Below are 20635 nucleotides of genomic sequence, written 5' to 3'. Positions count from 1 at the left end.
GGCTACCACACAGACACTTCCAGGTCAGGTTTCCCTTACTGAAGCCTTTCTAGATAAAACTGATGAATCGGCCAAACCCCTAATCCGTTGTGAAATAAACAGCAGATTCCTGTTTACTGGCTGAGTCCGTGTTGGAAGAGCAGCCTGAAGGCAAAAGTAAAAGTTCTGGACGGTAATTGACCGAAATACATTTTCAACCAAAATATAAAATACGCACTAATAAAGTTTAATGTAACTTGAACCTATAAAGATTTTAGGGGACTTTGTGTGGTTTTAGCGCATTTACCTTTTCATTCCCTCGACCAAAGCTACCTCATCTGGTGAGGAAGAGATGTAGAAGGAGGTGGGCCTGCCCTGGTGGATGCCCCTCTTGATGCCATCCACCGTCTCCTCCTCCTTCACCTGCACCGTGTGGCACAGACACAGCGCCCGAAAAAACAAATCCTCGTATTCCTGCAGCGACAGACAAAAGGCACAGCTACATATCGTAATCATTTCTTATGGAGGCAACAGGCCGAGTTAGAAGGTGCATAATTACAACAAGAGTGAAGAACGAATCCTCTTTTTGTTTTTTACACAATTGATTCTGTTTAGTCGATAGCGTGACATTTCTGTGCTATATATCAAAAAAACAAAACAACCCCCCCCCCCTCCCCCAGCAATAAAGCAGGAAATCTTTTCAGCACTTTTTGGCAGTGAGCACCCTTCGTCCTCTCTCTCGCGCGCTCTAGTCATCTGTGGCAGCTACTGCTGCTTATGCTGACTACACAAGTTTTCTTTTATTAAATCTAAACTAATCTTTGTTGCCACTACCATAAGTGCAATGCTCATCACTTTTCCGTGTACCAGAGGACTTTTTTTTCACCCCCAATATAAGACAAAGTATACACTATACAACGAAAGTGTTAAAATTTATATGTATTGGGTATAGGATATATCAAAATCCTCCAGCCTTATAACTGAGGTTAGCTTCCCCTTGTTTGTTTAGCAAAACACACTTACTCTCCTGTAGCCACCAGGTGAGGAATCAATCATGTCTATACTTGACGCAGCGCTGAGGATTTGGCCGTTGCAGATCGCGTGTGGGATATAGACGTTCCCATCAACGCAGCATTCGATAAACTCCATGTTGTTCTCAGTTAGAGTGCCCGTCTTATCAGTAAACACATATTCCACCTAGGAGGGAGAAAGGAGAAGGGTACAGTAGAGGCATGCCTCAACAGAGTTTAGATTGCATCCGACAGTCCGCATCTGGGCGTGCGCGTGTACCTGTCCCAGCTCTTCATTCAGGTCCGAGGTGTTCACCTGAGCGCCTTCTCCCAGCTCCTCGTCAAACATCTCCTCGTCCCAGCTGATGAAATAGGAGCCAAGAAATTTCTGCATCTCCACCGTTACATACATGGACACGGGGATGATGTAATTAAACAAAACCATGAAGGCCAGGAAGTCTGTGAAGGCTCGGATCACCTGAGTTGGGGGAGGGAGACAAACAGCTATGAAGTTTTAAGTGACACCAGACGCTTGGTTTAAGTGGTTACTTTTAAAAACGTAGAGGACTTATGAACGGACCACATGGCGCTGACGCTCGTGCTCAGTCCTGTGGTTGTACCAGGGCTCATCCCGATCGGGCGACCACTGCCAAGCGTACTTCAGAACAGTGTTGATCACCGCTTTACTGATCAAGATGCACAAGTACACTATGAGGAAGGCATTCATCGACCTGCAGAAGGAGAAGGAGAGAGAGTATGCATAAAGAAGGGTGCATTTCAATTAACCAGTTCAAAGAACGACTTTCAATCATGCAGTGAAATGAGCTGGGAGATTCATCATACTTTTCCACAGCAGAGCGCTTCTGAGATTTAGACTGGTAATTAAGTGCCATCTTGGTCTCCATGCCAGTGTAGACTGCAACAGCTGAAGGCACAGACAACAGTGAGTTACAAATGCAGAAATGATACCAGCATTTCTTCAACTGTTGTAAAACATTCAGGAGTCATTAAGCAAAGTGAATCCACATCAATACCGTAAATATGCTGTGTGTTCTTCAGCGTGGCTCCTCTAAGGAGCAAATTCTCAGCTCCAAGTGGTCTGAAACAATACAATTAAGATGCTGGTGTTATTACAGAGAAAACAATTGAAGGCCGTTGGCATTAAACCCTTGAAACACACTCACACACTCACACAGTGAACACAAACCTCGCCACAGGCTCTTCTTTGTCCTTGTAAATATTGATACGTCCCACAAATCTGTAAAGAAGTCAGTGCGATGTCAAAACAAGACCCACACAGTGACGAGGACGTATCTTGTAACAGGTTTGCATATAAAGCTACATCAGTGAGCATGCTTCCCACTCACTTGTAGAGGTCAGGCTGCGGTTGTTCACATTCAATAGTGGCATGTAGCGAATCCACCTCCTGCTCTGTTCTAAAGGCCATGGTATCTGGTATAGCATAATAGGTCTGAGACAGAAAAGGTGCCGGAGAGGGGGATGAAGAAGACAGCAAGAGGAAAATGTCACCCACAGTCGCTAATGAGAAGAGCCTCAGCCGGTTCACTAAATGACTGAGGGGGAAAAAAAAAAAAAGGCAGCAAGATGAGTCGGGCGCTCTTGGGGTCACCAGGGGACAGCATGCTGGGATGGTGAACACATCAGAGGGCTGCCCCGAGGGCATGTATGAGGAAGATGAGTTCAGTAGTCTGTTCTATACTGTGGGTAATACGTGTGTGTGTGTGTTTGTGTATGCATATGATCATCCATGCATAAGATCATGTGAGTGACACCAGTGATCACCTATGCAGGTGGGCCAGTGTGTCACCTCGATCATTATGAATTTATGAGTAGGTGCATGCTGCCTGAAAAGTGCAGGGCTGCAGCCAGTTAATGTTCTGATTATTGAGTAAATCTGCTGATTATCTTTTGTGAATAATCACTGACAGAAAACATGAGAAAGTAGAATAAATGGAAACCTCACACTCCCGTTAAACCTTAAGGGTGCCTTCTTAAACTGCTCCGTTTTTCAGACCAACCAAAAAGATATTTGTCCTATTATTATTCGTTGCTATTATTAGCAACAAATATGTACATTAGACAACTGGATTTTTACCCTAAAGTGGCACGTGAATCAATTAAATTCATCGTTACATGGTCGCTACTTGCAGAATGTATGAAATGACAATAAATCATTAATACAATCATACTTCATTCATCTGAATGTTCGCTGCTGTGTTCCAGTGGCAGTGTCATCCAATGAAAGGTCATTATGGCATTTCTGTTTTTCCTTCGTTTACACTGGCGTTCATAATAAACACGGGCATAATTTTATCCCTGTGAGCCAAAACCTCAGACTTGGGACTGCTCCAAACACTTCAACCTTTTCTTTTTTAAACGTTTAGATCTTCATGATGTCAAAAAGAGAAGATATCCTTAATATGTTCCTCTCGGCCACACAGCTCTGCCTGTGAGCATAGCAGGCCCGCCCACCTGTTGTTCAAATCTTCTATTTGTGGGGTCAGAGGAAAGTTAAAAGTTTAACTCCCCCTAAGTTAAGAGAAGGGAGCCAAATGATTGGCACAGTTTAAAATAAATGAATCTTTTAAATACTGGCAGAGTCAGGGAGCTGGAAAATAGCGTAATAAATATGTAATAAATTAACCTTTAGTCAAACAGCCGAAAAGCAGGGTTGTAAAGCAGCTTGCACGAGCCCAGCAACTGTGAGCAGGGTCAAGCAGCTTAAATAGTGCACTGCAGCAGATAACTAGTAATAATTACAGGCAATATTCACACAATTTAAAATCTGTAACACATAAGACTTTTCATACTCCAGGTAATTAAAAACTCCCAAATTATAAACCATAAGGTTTATAGATTTACAGTAAAACACCGCAGAATAGTGTTGAGATTACATATTTACTAGAATGATGAACATGGTTGCGTTAGCTTCCTGCATTTTTTCTTAATCAATATTATAATAATCAATAGTCCTGACAATGCAAACTCATGGATGTGAGATTTTTTTTTTTCATTAAACATACAATAATCTTTTCTCCGTATGCCTGGAAACAATGATGCTTTCATTTTTTGTTAGGGAGACTAAAACAGTTTAGGGAGAGAATAATAGCATTGGATAATACTACACTGTTACATAACAACTGTTGTTCTTTGTGAGCAGACAGGCATTGTTTGATTTCATAAAAGACTTATATTTGTGGTGATTTGGTGCTTCAGAAGGCCTTAACTCTGATTAATTTAAGGACCTATGTAAACTTCTTTTTTGACAGGAAATATAAAGACAATCAGCCGGAAAAGGGTGGAGTGCCCACTCCGGGTCGGGGATGAGCTCCTGCCCCAAGTGGAGGAGTTCAAGTATCTCGGGGTCTTGTTCACGAGTGATGGGAGAAGGGAGATCGACAGACGGATTGGTGCGGTGGCTGCAGTGATGCGGACGCTGCACCGGTCCGTTGTGGTGAAGAGAGAGCTGAGTGTAAAAGTGAAGCTCTCAATTTACCGGTCGATCTACGTCCCTACCCTCACCTATGGCCCCGAGCTGTGGGTAGTGACTGAAAGAACGTGATTGCGGATACAAGCAGCAGAAATGAGCTTCCTCCGAAGGGTGGCTGGCCTCTCCCTTAGAGATAGGGTGAGAAATTCGGCCATCAGGGAGGGGCTCAGAGTAGAGCCGCTGCTCCTTCACATCGAAAGGAGCCAGCTGAGGTGGTTCGGGCATCTGACAAGGATGCCTCCTGGGCGCCTCCTTGGCGCCTCCTGGGGTTGGTGTTCCGGGCACGTCCCACCGGGAGGAGGCCCCGGGGCAGACCCAGGACACGCTGGAGAGATTATATCTCTCGGCTGGCCTGGGAACGCCTTGGTGTTCCCCCGAATAAACTGGAGGAGGTGGCTGGGAAGAGGGAGGTCTGGGCTTCTCTGCTTAAGCTGCTGCCCCCGCGACCCGGCCCCAGATAAAGCGGATGAAGATGGATGGATGGCTATAAAGACAAGTTGAGAACAGACTGATTCAAACAGTTTCACTAGTTGTGGCACCTTGTGACTAGACTCCCCGTCCAAGCTGGTGGTGGTGACGTAGCAGGTCCCATCAGAGCGACTAGAGGAGAGAAGAATGAGGTCACAGGGGAACGTCTCATCTTCCTTCACCACAACGATGTCCCCCACCTGGAAGAGGACAAAAAGTGGTTTCGATATCATTAATAATAAATACATAAACACAGAATTAGTGACAGGGACTGACAAACCTGTTAGAAATCCTTTACCATCTCTCTTTAAAAAAATTAAAAAAATAAAATCAGAAATTGCATAACGGATTATGCGAGCAGAGCAGCTTAAACTCTGATAAATCCCATCTCCACGGTGACCATACACATGACACACGCTCTCTGATTTTGCATGATTAATGTATTCATCATTATTCCTGCTCCCAATTCACACTTTAATCCTCTCTGATCTATGGAAGGAAGAAACCTTAGCACTAAAGAAAAAACAATCCCCAGAAGACAGACACAGACAGCTAGAGAGAGGCAGAAAGACAGGAAAGAGACAGTGACAGATAAAGCCAGGCAGGAAACATAAAAAAAAGAAAAAAAAAAAAAGTATATTTGTGCATTTGGGCTTTCACTTGGTAGATTTGTGCAAACTATATACTGAGGTTCCCACATAGTCTGCATTAACTCTACTTTAAGAGCAGCAGACACGACATGTAACCAGCACCAAGTACATATTATGAAAAAACAATGCTTCAAAACGAGAATGAATGTGTCGTTATTTATGAGTCCATAATAAATTCGCAATGCAGTTTAAAAATGATCTCATTTTATTGTCTCAACAAGTTGTCGATTGCTCATTTATGTTCTACCCTACTCAGATCAGCTGGTTGCTGTGTATGTGGCGGTCCAAACACATAAACAGTAATGGAAAAAGGACTGGTTCTTATACAGGGATTTTCTACTTGAGCAGGCAAAGCACTTTATACAACATGCCACATTCACCCATTCATACAAACACTGTTTTTATGCTTCTTCTAAGTGTTTTCTATATTCTGATGAACGCTTTAGAGAGCAACTGGTGGTTCAGCATCTCACTGATGGAGACTGGAGCAGCCTGTCTACCTCGTGACCTACAGGCACTCCTGTGTCGCCAACAGGTACGTTTTAGAGTTGTAACACCCATTACACGGTTGAAGCGTGTTTCTCTGCTCTCTTCTTTCCTGTTTTTCTAGCAGATAAATTAAAAATTTATCGGCTGCTATAACTGCCAATGCAGATTCATCAGCAGACTGATATTAGCACACACATAATATCGGTCAGGCTCTATTCTATGCATCTACATTTTAGGTGATGGGCTAGTATTAAGCAGTCTGATGTTTTCATTCATACTTGGATGATACAGGCCAGATTACTGCAGAGCAGCATGCCAGCTGAGTGACACTAGTTTATATTTTTCACAGAAATATTGGCATTCGCCCCTGCATTTGGTACCACGAGCAGCACTGCTGTAAATAAAGCCACACTAATAAATGCAAATTAATGAGCCTTATTTCCAGTGTGTTTTCATACAGAAAGAGGTGTAATGGCTCTATAAAAAGAAGAAGAGTTCACTTGTGCATTAAAGTGAACAGAATCGGATAGTGGGCTGAGAAGATAATACTGGAATAACGTGAAATCCTACGTGAGCTGAGATGGAAAAGATGGAAAAAAAAACTACCAGTTCGATCAAAGATGGGATGTGAAATTATGAAAATCATTTGCAATCATGGCAAACTGAATTACACCACCAAACAGAGATTTACTGTTGCATCAGAATGACAGAAGAGAACATCAGAGGATGATGACAGGAATATCCTAAATCGTGAAATACATCAGTCGTCTTCGTCCTCCGAGGGACTCGCGTGCTACACCGGGGGACAATCTATCACAGCTTCGGGGAAATTAATTGGTGGGAAAGTGAAGAGAGAGCAAAAGCAGCAGTAAAGAAAGTTCGAGAGGACTGCAGAGAGGAAGAGAAAGGGGTGGGCTGGTGAGAGCGACAGTTACAGGGAAAAAAAAGTGAGCTATGCAGCAGAACAGCAGTGTTGCTTTGTGGCCTCAGGTGCTATGCTGCTCTAATGAGGCCATTCTTACCCGTAGCTTGTGACTCTGTGTCCTCACCACCTTCCCCTGCTGCACCACGTCCACCGGACACTCGTTTATAGAGCAGTCAGCTTTGTGTCTGAGCCAATCCTCGTAGCCCTGAGAGAGATGCAGCAAGTGGGTTGCAGCAAGGGATAGAAAACGAGATTGTAAGGGGAGGTGGAAAAAAAAAGGAGGAAATAAATATGTGTGTGTGTGTGTGTGTGTGTGTGTGTGTGTGTGTGTGTGTGTGTGTGTGTGTGTGTGTGTGTGTGTGTGTGTGTGTGTGTGTGTTGGCAGTGGGGAAACAAAGAATATAGACTGTTGTACAAGCAGAATCGGGGCCAGCACCAGATCAAGAGAGAGGAGAGCACGAGGTCAAAGTCATACATAGTAATTAATTAGCATCGCACTTTCTGAGCTTGGTGACCCGTTTCCTGGATTTGTAGCCAATGTGTCATGTTTTAGATTTATGTCCTAGTAAAGCTCTGGCTTCCTGAGCGAGAATAGCTCTATCTATCACTGATAGTACCCCATCCCTCAGTACTGGGACGGAACGGAGAGGATGCATCGCCCAGAGTCACGGGATCCTCAGCTCGAGTGATTAACAGAGGAGACCATTCATGATCATATTTCTCACATCAGCAGACAGATTCAATGGCATGCCCCTTTGCTGGGAGTGGAATGTGTATATACAGATAATAGAGCAACGGAGAACGGAGAGTGCGTGGGTATTTGAGGCCAGCAGTTGATGCGTATAGAGGATAATCACGGGCAATTTTTCTTGGACATATAAGCATATTTGTGTGCATCCTACCTGTTTGATGGCGGTGACCGTGATAACAAAGAAGAGGGGCAGGCCACTAGTGACTGGGCTGGTGGGGGTGTCGATGATGAGCTGCAAGGGAAAGAAACAGGAGGAGGAAGACGTAGAGTGGGGGGGGGGGGGGGGGGGGGTGTGGGTGAAGAAGTGGCCACAAATAGAAGATACAGTGGGGCAAAAAAGTATTTAGTCAGCCACCGATTGTGCAAGTTCCCCCACCTAAAATGATGACAGAGGTCAGTAATTTGCACCAGAGGTACACTTCAACTATGAGAGACAGAATGTGAAAAAAAAAAATCCATGAATTCACATGGTAGGATTTGTAAAGAATTTATTCGTAAATCAGGGTGGAAAATAAGTATTTGGTCAATAACAAAAATACAACTCAATACTTTGTAACATAACCTTTGTTGGCAATAACAGAGGTCAAACGTTTACTATAGGTCTTTACCAGGTTTGCACACACAGTAGCTGGTATTTTGGCCCATTCCTCCATGCAGATCTTCTCGAGAGCAGTGATGTTTTGGGGCTGTCGCCGAGCAACACGGACTTTCAACTCCCGCCACAGATTTTCTATGGGGTTGAGGTCTGGAGACTGGCTAGGCCACTCCAGGACTTTCAAATGCTTCTTACGGAGCCACTCCTTTGTTGCCCGGGCGGTGTGTTTTGGATCATTGTCATGTTGGAAGACCCAGCCTCGTTTCATCTTCAAAGTTCTCACTGATGGAAGAAGGTTTTGGCTCAAAATCTCACGATACATGGCCCCATTCATTCTGTCCTTAACACGGATCAGTCGTCCTGTCCCCTTGGCAGGAAAACAGCCCCATAGCATGATGTTTCCACCCCCATGCTTCACAGTAGGTATGGTGTTCTTGGGATGCAACTCAGTATTCTTCTTCCTCCAAACACGATGAGTTGAGTTTATACCAAAAAGTTCTACTTTGGTTTCATCTGACCACATGACATTCTCCCAATCCTCTGCTGTATCATCCATGTGCTCTCTGGCAAACTTCAGACGGGCCTGGACATGCACTGGCTTCAGCAGCGGAACACGTCTGGCACTGCGGGATTTGATTCCCTGCCGTTGTAGTGTGTTACTGACGGTGACCTTTGTTACTTTGGTCCCAGCTCTCTGCAGGTCATTCACCAGGTCCCCCCGTGTGGTTCTGGGATCTTTGCTCACCGTTCTCATGATCATTTTGACCCCACGGGATGAGATCTTGCGTGGAGCCCCAGATCGAGGGAGATTATCAGTGGTCTTGTATGTCTTCCATTTTCTGATGATTGCTCCCACAGTTGATTTTTTCACACCAAGCTGCTTGCCTATTGTAGATTCACTTTTCCCAGTCTGGTGCAGGTCTACAATACTTTTCCTGGTGTCCTTCGAAAGCTCTTTGGTCTTGGCCATGCCGGAGTTTGGAGTCTGGCTGTTTGAGGCTGTGGACAGGTGTCTTTTATACAGATGATGAGTTCAAACAGGTGCCATTCATACAGGTAACGAGTGGGGGACAGAAAAGCTTCTTACAGAAGACGTTACAGGTTTGTGAGAGCCAGAGATTTTCCTTGTTTGAGGTGACCAAATACTTATTTTCCACCCTGATTTACGAATAAATTCTTTACAAATCCTACCATGTGGATTCATGGATTTTTTTTTTCACATTCTGTCTCTCACAGTTGAAGTGTACCTCTGGTGCAAATTACTGACCTTTGTCATCATTTTAAGTGGGGGAACTTGCACAATCGGTGGCTGACTAAATACTTTTTTGCCCCACTGTAGAATGTCAAGTAAACAGCACTGTTCAATGTGCATCAGTGAAGAGCTTTTAAAACTTCAAGCTTGGGATCAAATTTGATCTTTTCCTTTAGGATTAACCTCCTGGGATAGCATATACACCCCTACAGTTTCAGAGACACATTAAATGCAGCAAGCAATGTCATTATTTCAGTTTAAAAAATGTTATGAATTACAAACACATCCTCAGCACGCCCCATCATCAATAAATGCATGCACCCAGTCTGTGGCCATGTTTCAAACTCCTCTATCAAGGCAACTGCTGGAAGAGAAATTGCCTTAATAGACCGGAACTATTAACTATCTGACTATTATCACTAGTCCATCCTTGCATTGTTATTCAGCCACTATATTTGATACAATGTGGCAGTTCAGAAGAAGAAGAAAAGCTTCTGAGGTACAGAGAGAGCACTACAACAATCCATTCGAGAATGTTGACTTTGCAAATTTGCATTAGCCTCAGATGAGTGAGTGCTCTTATTTTGAAATATGTGAACGATAAGGGAGTGTCTAAACAGCTTTCAGCACTCATATGGTTAAACAGTGCACACAGCCACATAATGAGACAGCACCACTGTGACTTCTGGCAATTATGAATCAATTCCAGACAAATGTAAAATCAGCAGATTCTAAAACAACCAGAGATCCATATTAAGGGTGGAAATCAAAGAGTGACACAGAACACTATTACTGTTTCCAAAGAACTTGTGAAGCTGTGTTTAAAAAAAAAAGAAACCAACCCCCCCTCCAAAAAAAAAAAAAAAAAAATTGGAAAAAAATGATTTGCTAATTCTACAAGGACAGAAATCTGGCATAAACATACAGTATATTCTACAGAGAGTGCACAAACATGCAGTGCCTGCAGTGCTCGCACAGTAGGCAGATTAAAGAGAAAAATAATTGTCATTAATAAAGCCGAAATCTCACCTGAACCAAAAATATGACCAAAAAGTAAAAGTTAGCGATTCTTCTGAACTGCTCAAACAGGTTCTTGGGAATGAAGTTCCAGAAGGTGTACTGTGGAAGAGAGTAACAGCAAACATTTAGAAGAAAGGCATTTAGAAGAAAAGAAAAGCAAACATCATAACAGTTCCTGTGCCAAAAAACAATGATAAAGACAAAAAAAGTAAAGCATCCTTTAAAAATAAAAGAAACACAGCTACAAAACAGGATTACTTGGTTGCCTGAGTATAAAACTAACATTGCGTGATGATAAAAAGTGTTACAGCAGTGACTTGTGGGCTGAGGACCGCTCACCTTGGAGGACACAATGCGGTTGTCGGGATAACGCTGAGGGATGTACGCCTCAGCTCCTGGAGGGGGTTCTTTATGCCCGATATACACCGTCCGACTGTCCACCCAGATCTCCTCCCCGACACACTGCAGAAGAAAGAAATAACATGCAGATATAAATAGCAATAGAAGGTAGGGACAAGAAACTGGGTTATAGGGCTGTGCGATATGACCAAAATCTCATATCCCGATATTAAGACATCTATGTCCGATAACGATATAAATCACAAAAATTTAACATTTTCTATAAATTCTGTAAATCTCGGGCAGTTCGACTTGCGTGAAGTGTTTCCAGCTGGGCGTCGTGTACCTGGAGTTGAGTGTTTTAACTGATGCATGAAACTATACATTTTTAGACATAAGTTGTAACGGCGCCGTTTTCTTTGTAAGTATTTATTACACGGCGTGCTGCGGGGAAAAGCCTGTTCTAACGTTTGAGTCTAAAGTTTGTTTTTTTTTAGCACCTGGCGGCTCTTTTTTTTTACTTCTCATCCGTAAATAATCTGCTCTTTCACGTGATTCAGTTTATTTTGAAAAGTCTCAACAGGCTCTTGAGCTTTATTGTGAAAGGTTTATGTGGAACAAGCGGACACGCGGTGGTTTTACCATCGTTGTTGCTAAGGACAACACATAAAAACAAACGCTTGTCTGTCTGTAGTGTGGTTATATTAAATGTAAGAGAAAGAGAGAACTTTAAGAAATTAATATAGCCACTACAGTGACCATCAAAATAATGAAAAAAATATTGCCGTAAACAGTTTATTTTGCAACACCACGAAGCAAACGATAGCGTAAAATGAAACAATAGATGCTTTTATATCTTCATCCGATATATATCGTTATATCGAACAGCCCTACTGGGTTATATCACAAAGTGTCCGATTACAATTAATGACCTCCTTGCTATTATCTGGCTTACATCAATTGAAACGATGCAGCTGAATAACACCAACATTTTACCAGCACCTCCTTAAAACATGACTTCACAGCGTGGAAGCATAGTTTACCGGTATATGAGCAGCCAGTATACATTATTGTAGATAATATACAACTAATCAAAAAATACTTGCAAACAGTATTTATACATTTTTTTGATTAGAATCAAGAAAAACAGAGTCCTAGATGAAAAACTGCAACAGAATGTTACACAAGACTGTGTTACACGACTTCTGTGACTTCTTTTAACAAACAACTTTACAGACAAGACAAGCCAAATTGAAGGATGTGTTAATGTTTGTGATGCGTGTAGGTGGGTTCGGCTCTGAGTCACGGTAGAGTGGATTTGTCATTTATCTTTTTCTTCCTGCAGAACAGTCAGGATATTCTGCAGTCAGCCCTCTGCTCTCTTCCATCTGCACAGGTCCAAAACACAGCTATGTTGTTGCTCTTACAATTTTCAACTGATTCAGTGGCTTGACTTTAAAAAATTAAATACACATCAGTTCCCGTGCATGCAAACCATCCCCAGGGCTTAACAGAATGCACTGTGGGACTTCACCGCAGCACATTTTTTCTCAGAGATGTCCCACATTAAAAGCTACTGCAGTAACAGAGCTCTCCGAGACAAAACAAGAATCACGAGACCAGGATTTGGCTGTTTGTGTCTACACGAGTCCTAATGTTTTGGCCTGAGTGGGCACCGTTAGTGTAGACTTTGGCAAAGCGGCCGACCTGACACAGCTCAAAGCAGAAGTGTTGACCATTAGCAGAAAAGTTCTGGAACAAGCACTTTAGAGGAAGTAGCGCTTCACTGCTTCAAACGTCCTCAACATTTTGACAGAGACGTAGCTCATTATTGTCAGTGAGAAAACACCCCCCCCAACTTCTAATACATTTGTGCTCAGTCCACAGCACGTACATGTCCCAAATGTGTTTCCTGTCAACTTAATCCACAAGTTTTAACAAGTTTAAGATCAAATGAAGGTTAATGCAGCATCACAGTGAATTCAACGCAAGATGAGACACCCAAATAGCTAACTGCAAAACTTAAAAGCAAAGAGACCCAGATCCTGGCATCAGATGCTTGGCAGTGAGATAAAAATAGACACAGATCCAACAGTGTCAGCCGACTGGAGACCCCTCCAAACTATTACGGGGTGGGGGAGCAGCATGACCCAGACAAACACTGAAAATGGAAAGAAACCGAAAGAAACTCAAAGTAAGGCAGAAACCGAAAGCAGCAAAAGCAGAGAACAGGAAGAAATCAGCAACAACAGATTTCTACAGAAGAAAAAGGGTAACAAGGACAAAGAAAAGGATGTATAGGGAGAGTAACGGGGAGAGAAGGTGGGGCTGAGGGCAAAAATAGAAGCAGTTGTCACTGACATGATGCAGCATGTGCGAGTAATCTTTCATTTATTTATTTTTTGTAAAGGGAACTGACCAAATCAAACAGCTGTCCTGGTAATATTAAGCCACCTAACCTTGAGCCTTAGTTGTTTACTTTAAACGTCTTATAAATACCCGACATAACCACGATGTGCAAAGGAATTTCATGTTCATGTTAATACCAAAACAACAACAACAACAACAACAACAACAACAACAACAACAAAAAAAAAACTTGGTTACAATCAAACTCTCTGACCATACAGTACATTTGATAGTTTAATATTAAGAGCAGTGTATTGGACCAAGGACGGCTTTGTACAATTTGTTATAGTGCTTGCATCAAATCAAGCTAAGGATGTGATCCATTCAAAGGACAAACCGGGGATCTAAATGGGAGGCTGGAGAATAGAAAGCACTGTCAACTAAAAGGGCAAATTCCAAATACTTCTAATTTGGCATTGCAGGTTTTTCCTGCTATAGAAAGGGCCTTTGGTGGGAGGTTCACTTTATTTGACAAGAGGAAGCTACTTTCAGCTGGTCCCTTGTCACATGGGGTAGTTCCACATATTTGATTTGACAGAGTTTGGCTTTTTGAACCAGTGACCTTTCAGTAAATGCATAAACCATATGTATTTTTCACCTTAATTGACAGCAATAAAGACACCAAGCAGGACAAAACATAAACTACAGGAGTAGATAAAAGTCTGAGCCTGGGTCACCTGATCCAGCCCCAACTATAGGTTTGATCGAAAAGGAAGTCTAATCATGTATGAGGGTGGTTATCTTCCAAATCTAAACTGAGAGCTGATAACACACATGAGAGGAGGCTGATAGTTGAAGGTTCTGGCTCCCCTTCTACTTTTGGTAACTCACAAAGTGCTCAGTTGTGGATAATATGGTGATATGAAATCTTTACGACGTGACTGACCCTGATCGCTCAGGCCTTTAAATGTGAGGAGAAGGACTTTAAATTCAATTCTGGATTTAACAAAGAACCAGCGAAGAGAAGTCAGTAAGAGAGAAATGTGATCTGTCTTCCTGTTAGTGCTCTTGCAGCAGCATTTTGGTTCAACTGGAGACTTTCCATAAAGCTATCAGGAAAACCCGACTATAAGGAATTACAATAATCTAGCCTCAGATTCGTTATGCATTAGTGGGAGTTCAGGTTAAAGTTTTGCACTGTAATCAGGACAAATGTGGAAAATGGTCATTGCTATTTCAATGAAATTGCTCGCTTACATCTTAAACATTCTAAATATTTACTTCTGTCTATTTCTACATTAGTTCAACCATTCTTCAAATCCACAGCTCTCTGAATTCACCATCCATCTCCCCCATATTTCTATCTGCAGTGTTTTCTCCCTTTGTTCCTATCATCTCCTGGCAGCGAGTGTCACATTATGACAGCGTGACTGTGGGAGAGGGATGGAGGAAGACGCAGAGAGATTGCATTGTGGTGTGCAGTTATCTGATCATTAATCCTCACTGATCCGTATCAACCCGTGTCCCACAGCTCCCTCTTCACTCTGCTGCTCCAACAGACAAAGTGGCTTGGTGGCTGGTAGCAGGACATGGAGGCTTTGTCTTTATTAACAACCCCAACCAGCAGAGCGACGGGTCTTACATCACCATCAATCATCAACAATGACAGGATATACTTTATTACAGCAAAGAATAAAAAATTAAATTAAAGAAACCACCACTACAACTTTCCCTTTTATGTTTCTGCACTGTGTGAAGCACTCCTATTAGGTAGGTGCTTTGCCATTTGTTTATAATTCGAAATGCTGCTTTAGAAAGCCATGAGAGTATTTCCAGATCTAGCATTGTGTAATAATGTGCCTACCATTCACACAGGCTTTGCTCCATAAGCACTTAATGGCACCATGAATGCATACATTTTCATTACGAAAACGCCAACTCGACCCCAGCAGTGCCATCTATGCCACCTCTGTGATGCGGTGCCTTTCTACTAGAGAGGGGCAATAAAAGACATACGCCATTAACTGGCTTGATTATATGGTCATGTCTCATACTTCCTCCACTGCCGAGTCATGCTGTGCTGCACGCAGCATGTTTAGCAGTGATCCTTCATTAACCGACAGATCAAATTCCTCTGAGCGAGCCTTACCTTAATGAACTCCTCATGCTAACATAGAATGGACAACGTACACAACTCCAGAGCAGGACGTGATGCTGTTTAGCTTTATTCAAAACAGAAGCTAGCGACCATATTATTAAGCAATTTTAGCTCGTTTTAAAATATATATTGCTACAGAGCCTCAGAAATGTTATCTTTGAGTATTATGTGGATGCTACAGTGACTCCATGCATAACTGTCTCTCATCACCTGGTGCATTTCTTTAGTTTAATTGGCACGATTCAACTTTTAATTTTACTGCTGCTGTAACCCATCGATATTAGCCATCTAATGGACTCTGTTGCACTCTAATGAGCAAAGCAAGTAATTCTGTGTAAATTTGGGGTGGTAACACTAAAACAAATGCAATAACCTATTAACAGAGGCTTTGAAGTCTGTTGTCGCACTGAACACGGATAAGAAAAAGGAGCCTGAGGATCTTGATCAAAAAAAAAAGACACTCATTAGTCACTGATCGCCACAGCAATACAGTACGCAGAGACTTCTACAGCATGTCTGCAGGTTCATTAGGCAAAGAGACAGATCACAGAGGCTTCATTATAATGGCTGCTGATCGAACATGTAAGATTTTTTCCTCAATTTAATGCTCTGATACAACATTAGTCAAGTGATTATGAGACTGGATTAGTGTCCCAGAAAATATCCACAGTATCCTCTTGGTGTTTTTTTATTTGGTTTAATGAGACTTATTAGACTCTGTTGTTTATCAAATTTATTTTTGGGGGGTATAAAGTGAAATGAAAAAGGAAGTGGTAAAATAGGGAGAGAACATGGCTCCTAAGGACAATATGGGCATTTAGGGATTCTAATCATTCATTAAAAATTGTGTTTGGGACAAATAATTATACAGGCGCAAACAAACAAGCAAAAAAGGGAATGGTGACCCTTCAGCCCGCGCACAGCATTTCAAAAGCATTAAAGAGCCACCGGATACCTCATAACACAAACACCGGCAACATTATCAAAGGATAAATATGAGCTGATTACTTTAACATGACAACATTTGTATTCCGCTGTTGTCCCAGCTTCCTCTCCCACTTCAGCTCGCTGTGATCCAACAGTTACATAAGTCTTTAATCCAGCTGTGCTACTTCTCCTCTCCCTCTCCTCTCTCCTTTTCCTCCTGCCACCCTAATCTGCATCCCAAAAAAAAAAAAAAAACCCCTCTCATTTTGTCTGCGTTTAACACTGAGACGATAATACAGGCTGGAAATGGTGTGTCATAAAGAAAACGTTGTCTTCGGGTCATGCTGCGAGAATCAAAATTTTTTTTTAAAAAATCAGTCTTATTTGCCAGCACAAAAGATGTGTGACTGCTTCCTCTGATATGCACACAGATCAGCGGGCAACGCTCAACCCCAAACACAAATCCTGTGTGTTTTTGTCACCTACAGCTGCCATTGCTCCACCAGTGCCCCGTCTCCAAAGGGTGCAGCAGACAGGAATAGACTGCCCTTAACTGTTTGTAGCAGTGATGTGGCAAACAGTAATCTAGCAGGCTGTGTTCCGCCTTTCAACACCAGTCAGGACTCAAAGGGCTGTAAAGTTGCTTGAAACCCTTCTTAAGCCCTTCAGCGCGCACGGTGCGGCTGGCACCTTTTTAATCAAAAGGGAAACATCGCTGGCCTTTCTCTTTTTATCTGCTGATTTTGTGAGAGGTCTCAGCATGAATAACAGTTTACATTTAGAGATAAGATAGAAGAGGGTTAGGATAGCAGGGGGGCAAGGGTAAATTACAGCTATATACAGCACAGTGGCAATAAAGCAGATACGGTTTCAAATATTGAGACCCTGATAGATTGTTGTGGAAGTTAAAAGCATGAGGACATAATTATGCTATTACATGGCATCAGCTATTTCTAATAAGTCCAGCCCCATACACACAAGCACTATCTTATACAGATTATGACCTCATGCAGTTCTCACAGTTTGCAACAGTCTAAGGCATCACTCCATCTCTATTATTACCAGATGAGAAAAGGGCGCTGAAGAGGAAGGGGAGCGGAGATCGAGAACACACATAACACACACACTCAGAGCACAGGTGGTCCTTTTACAGATAAATTTAATTATAATAAAATCTCTTCCTGCAACGACTGCTAACATACCAGAAGAAGTCTGTGTGCACACTCATGCACCTATCAGCCTCTATATCTCAATGCATGAGGGCTCAGCCATTCTTTTATGCAAAAAAAAAAAAAAAAAAAAAAGTTTAACAGACTTAAGTTGTTACGCAACAAAAATGTCCCATTTAAACGTCACGCACCACAAAATCTCATGACACCACAGTTTTCTTTCCCGATATTGTTTGCCATGGTGCACAGGCTCAATTCATCCGCAATTTTTCAGCCAGGGAAGAGGTGAACGAGCATGGCTGAATGCAGTGCATTCCGAGTTTTCATCTAATTATAAAGGCGTATGCAACAGATCTGAACTATTAAAGCAATGAGCAATATTGTTTTGAGGCATCTACAATACTTTGTAGCGTCACTGACCAACTGCCAACATGTTTCAGTGATTTTATAGTTTTTAATGAATCTCTGTTGAAACAAAGACACCTGAAACAACAATGAAAATTTGTATTTATTTATTTTTAATCTCTAACAAAACTAGGTTACACATATATGGCATTGCAATGCTGTCCAGAAAAACCAGGAAGCTCAAAGAGCAGAGTAGCAGAAATGCTTCAAGCAAGAAATCCTGAATTGATGACAGTAAAAATAAGGAAACTAGTTGCAAAAGCAATGGCTCAAAAACCTGCCCTGTGGATTAAAGTGGGCTAAATCAAATTTGCATCCTCTAACGGCCAAAGAACATGCACAGTCTTTCTTTAAACAACACTGATAAATAATTAGAGGGCCGGCTACATTTGGGCAGCAACCTCAACTTGGGTGTACTTGGCTCCATCTGGACTAAATAAAAAAGGTTTGGACCCTGTCCTCATCTCATGTAAGGATGTAAGGTTTGTTCTACTACGCACCCTCATTACCCGAGCATCTGTTATAATACGGCAGGGTTAATAGAAGGTGATACACAACTAATAGGTGCCAAGGCAGTCATCATCCATCCCTCCAGTTGCAAATCAATATGCAGAGGATTTAATTTGTGATTAATTGCGTGTCTATTTAATATTGCAGGATGCAATTGGAAAAAAGAGCGAGGGATCGTAATGATGATGACCTCCCTCCCAGATCTGATTTCCCCTGATATTAGCCCTGCTGAAACATCAGTCAAGCTCCACGCACACTGTCGCTGGCCTGCTTCGCACACATGTGCACACACATAGACACCAAGGGGTACGAAACAGGTTTGAATGATGAGAAAGATAACTCGATACACGTCACTGCACCTGAGCCAGATTTAAGGTCACGGGAAAGGGCCACAGACGGTAGCAGATTTACCAATGCTCTATACGTACACAGTCTGATGAGCATCACTGGGCCTGTCAAAACAGGTTCCTAATAGTCATTTTTTTTCTCCTCTAATTCAGGCTCCCACCGACCAGCTGCCTCATGTCCGGATAGATAATCAGTGGCTGTTGATGACAGAGACTGAGACCAGGCTAACCAGTAATATTATTACAGCTTGCAATCATTACTGTGTGGATATTTCCTGCTCACAAGCAGACCTGATTGCTCATTAGAGATAAATGTTGAAGCTTTGATGGCCTCGCCTTTCTTAGAACCTCATTAACTTAACCTGAGCAACTTCTATCAAGCTAGAGGTGTAAGGCACGGCCTCTCACTTCTTTTGAGTCCCAGCCACGAGGAAGTTTAGTATGCATGCATGCATTTTTTTTCTTTAATTCTACACATTCACCAGTCATCACTGCATCTGTAGCTACTGGAACATTCTCCATTCAGCTCCACAAAAACATCGCAAAGCCCACAGCTACCGGCCTGTGCCAAAAAAACAAAACAAAATAAAACAGCTAGAGTCAAATGTGTATTATTGCAGGAAGTTATTTATCACTCTCACACAAACCCTCTGAGCAAATGTACAAGCAACACGGTTTTAGGTGCAAAAACCAAAGCCATGAAAACGTGTATCAGAGCACTTCCAGTCACCGAGCTACACTTGTGTGACAGTGTTGACAGACACACTGGGGGCCTTACGTATCTGCTGATGATATTCCGGAGCAGGCTGAAATCCATCCTTTACACGGCTACACTGCGCGACAGAGACGTTCAGCTCTCCCTGGATGGATCTTCGTAAGCGCTACCTCGTGTAGATCTTTCCACGAGGATCCATCGCTCACCTCCTCCACCGTCGCCGCCGGGTGTCTGCGATAACGAGGAGCAGCGGTCTCTCAGTCACTCGGCTGCTCTGATTTTCATGGCATCCCTGGGAAGAGCCATGCAGCCCCCGAGAAATTACAACGACCCCTCACCAGCGCTGCTGGCTACATTTTACACTGAATTTTCAGCGCTTGCAAACCTCCAAACCCGCGGGTGTTCTTGCAGGGTGCTCTCCGTGTGACGAGTTCTTTTATTCTTGCAGGAGACGGTCCCTCGTGGAGTCTGTGTCCTGCTCTGTGTTCCCAGCGGTGGCCCTCGATGTAGCGGTGCTGCGAAACGTCCAAAGCGCTCATCTGTCAGATGACTACGCTGCGCGTGCGCAATGGCATGTCTGGCGTCTCCCGGGATGTTATATTGAATGCTGCACCGAACGAGCGATATCCACATGCAGAAGCACGAGAGGGAAGAAAACGAGCACAGGTCCAACATCATAAACCCCACGTCCTGAGATCACAGCACGATTAAGCCTGTTAGACCTGGACAACTTTAGGTCAGTCTGTTTTAAAGATGGACCATTCAGGTGGAAAGAAATGCTTACTTAAATAAATAAGTAAATAGGCATAATCAAAATTAGAAAATATTCTACTAAAATTCATACATTCAAACTGCAATCACGTAAAAATGTACATATAAAATAAGCAGCTGCTCCTCTCCATTAGTAGACTGTTATGCAGGAAAATGGAATTTACTTATGGCATATTTCAAGTGCTTATTACAGAGTGCTGTGCAAACTTTTTGACATGCACAAATGTGCAAACATTAATGGAAATGTAGTATATAAGGCAATAACAGATTTTGTACAAATGTAATGAGCTTGAAG

The 20635-nt window shown here is 42.6% G+C and overlaps 1 protein-coding gene across 7 annotated transcripts in view; it reads right to left on the bottom strand.

The window, feature by feature from the left end:
* LOC309690983 (phospholipid-transporting ATPase IH-like) overlaps positions 1-20296 on the bottom strand; it is a 34763-nt gene extending 14467 nt beyond the window's left edge. For 5 of the 7 annotated variants that reach the window (XM_082508479.1, XM_082508481.1, XM_082508483.1 and 2 more), the window contains exons 1-15: positions 19955-20295; positions 19633-19861; positions 10990-11112; positions 10660-10749; positions 7935-8015; positions 7130-7237; positions 5040-5168; positions 2357-2460; positions 2197-2247; positions 2024-2088; positions 1833-1914; positions 1570-1720; positions 1270-1467; positions 1003-1176; positions 287-453 (exon numbers count right to left, since the gene is read on the bottom strand). In XM_082508479.1, the coding sequence (XP_082364605.1) occupies positions 287-453; positions 1003-1176; positions 1270-1467; positions 1570-1720; positions 1833-1914; positions 2024-2088; positions 2197-2247; positions 2357-2460; positions 5040-5168; positions 7130-7237; positions 7935-8015; positions 10660-10749; positions 10990-11112; positions 19633-19671 (1562 nt within the window). In that variant the 5' untranslated portion in view covers positions 19672-19861; positions 19955-20295. Of the gene's footprint in view, positions 1-286; positions 454-1002; positions 1177-1269; positions 1468-1569; positions 1721-1832; positions 1915-2023; positions 2089-2196; positions 2248-2356; positions 2461-5039; positions 5169-7129; positions 7238-7934; positions 8016-10659; positions 10750-10989; positions 11113-19632 lie in introns of all 7 variants that reach the window. The other 2 variants (XM_082508482.1, XM_082508480.1) reach the window with 2 other exon arrangements.
* Positions 20297-20635: the final 339 nt, after the last annotated feature.

The sequence above is a fragment of the Aulonocara stuartgranti genome (assembly GCF_965226115.1).
Source record: "Aulonocara stuartgranti genome assembly, chromosome: 16".
In the NCBI taxonomy this organism is placed as follows: domain Eukaryota; kingdom Metazoa; phylum Chordata; class Actinopteri; order Cichliformes; family Cichlidae; genus Aulonocara; species Aulonocara stuartgranti.
The sequence above is the reverse complement of the archived record's forward strand: the minus strand, read 5'-3'. Positions and strand labels throughout refer to the sequence as shown.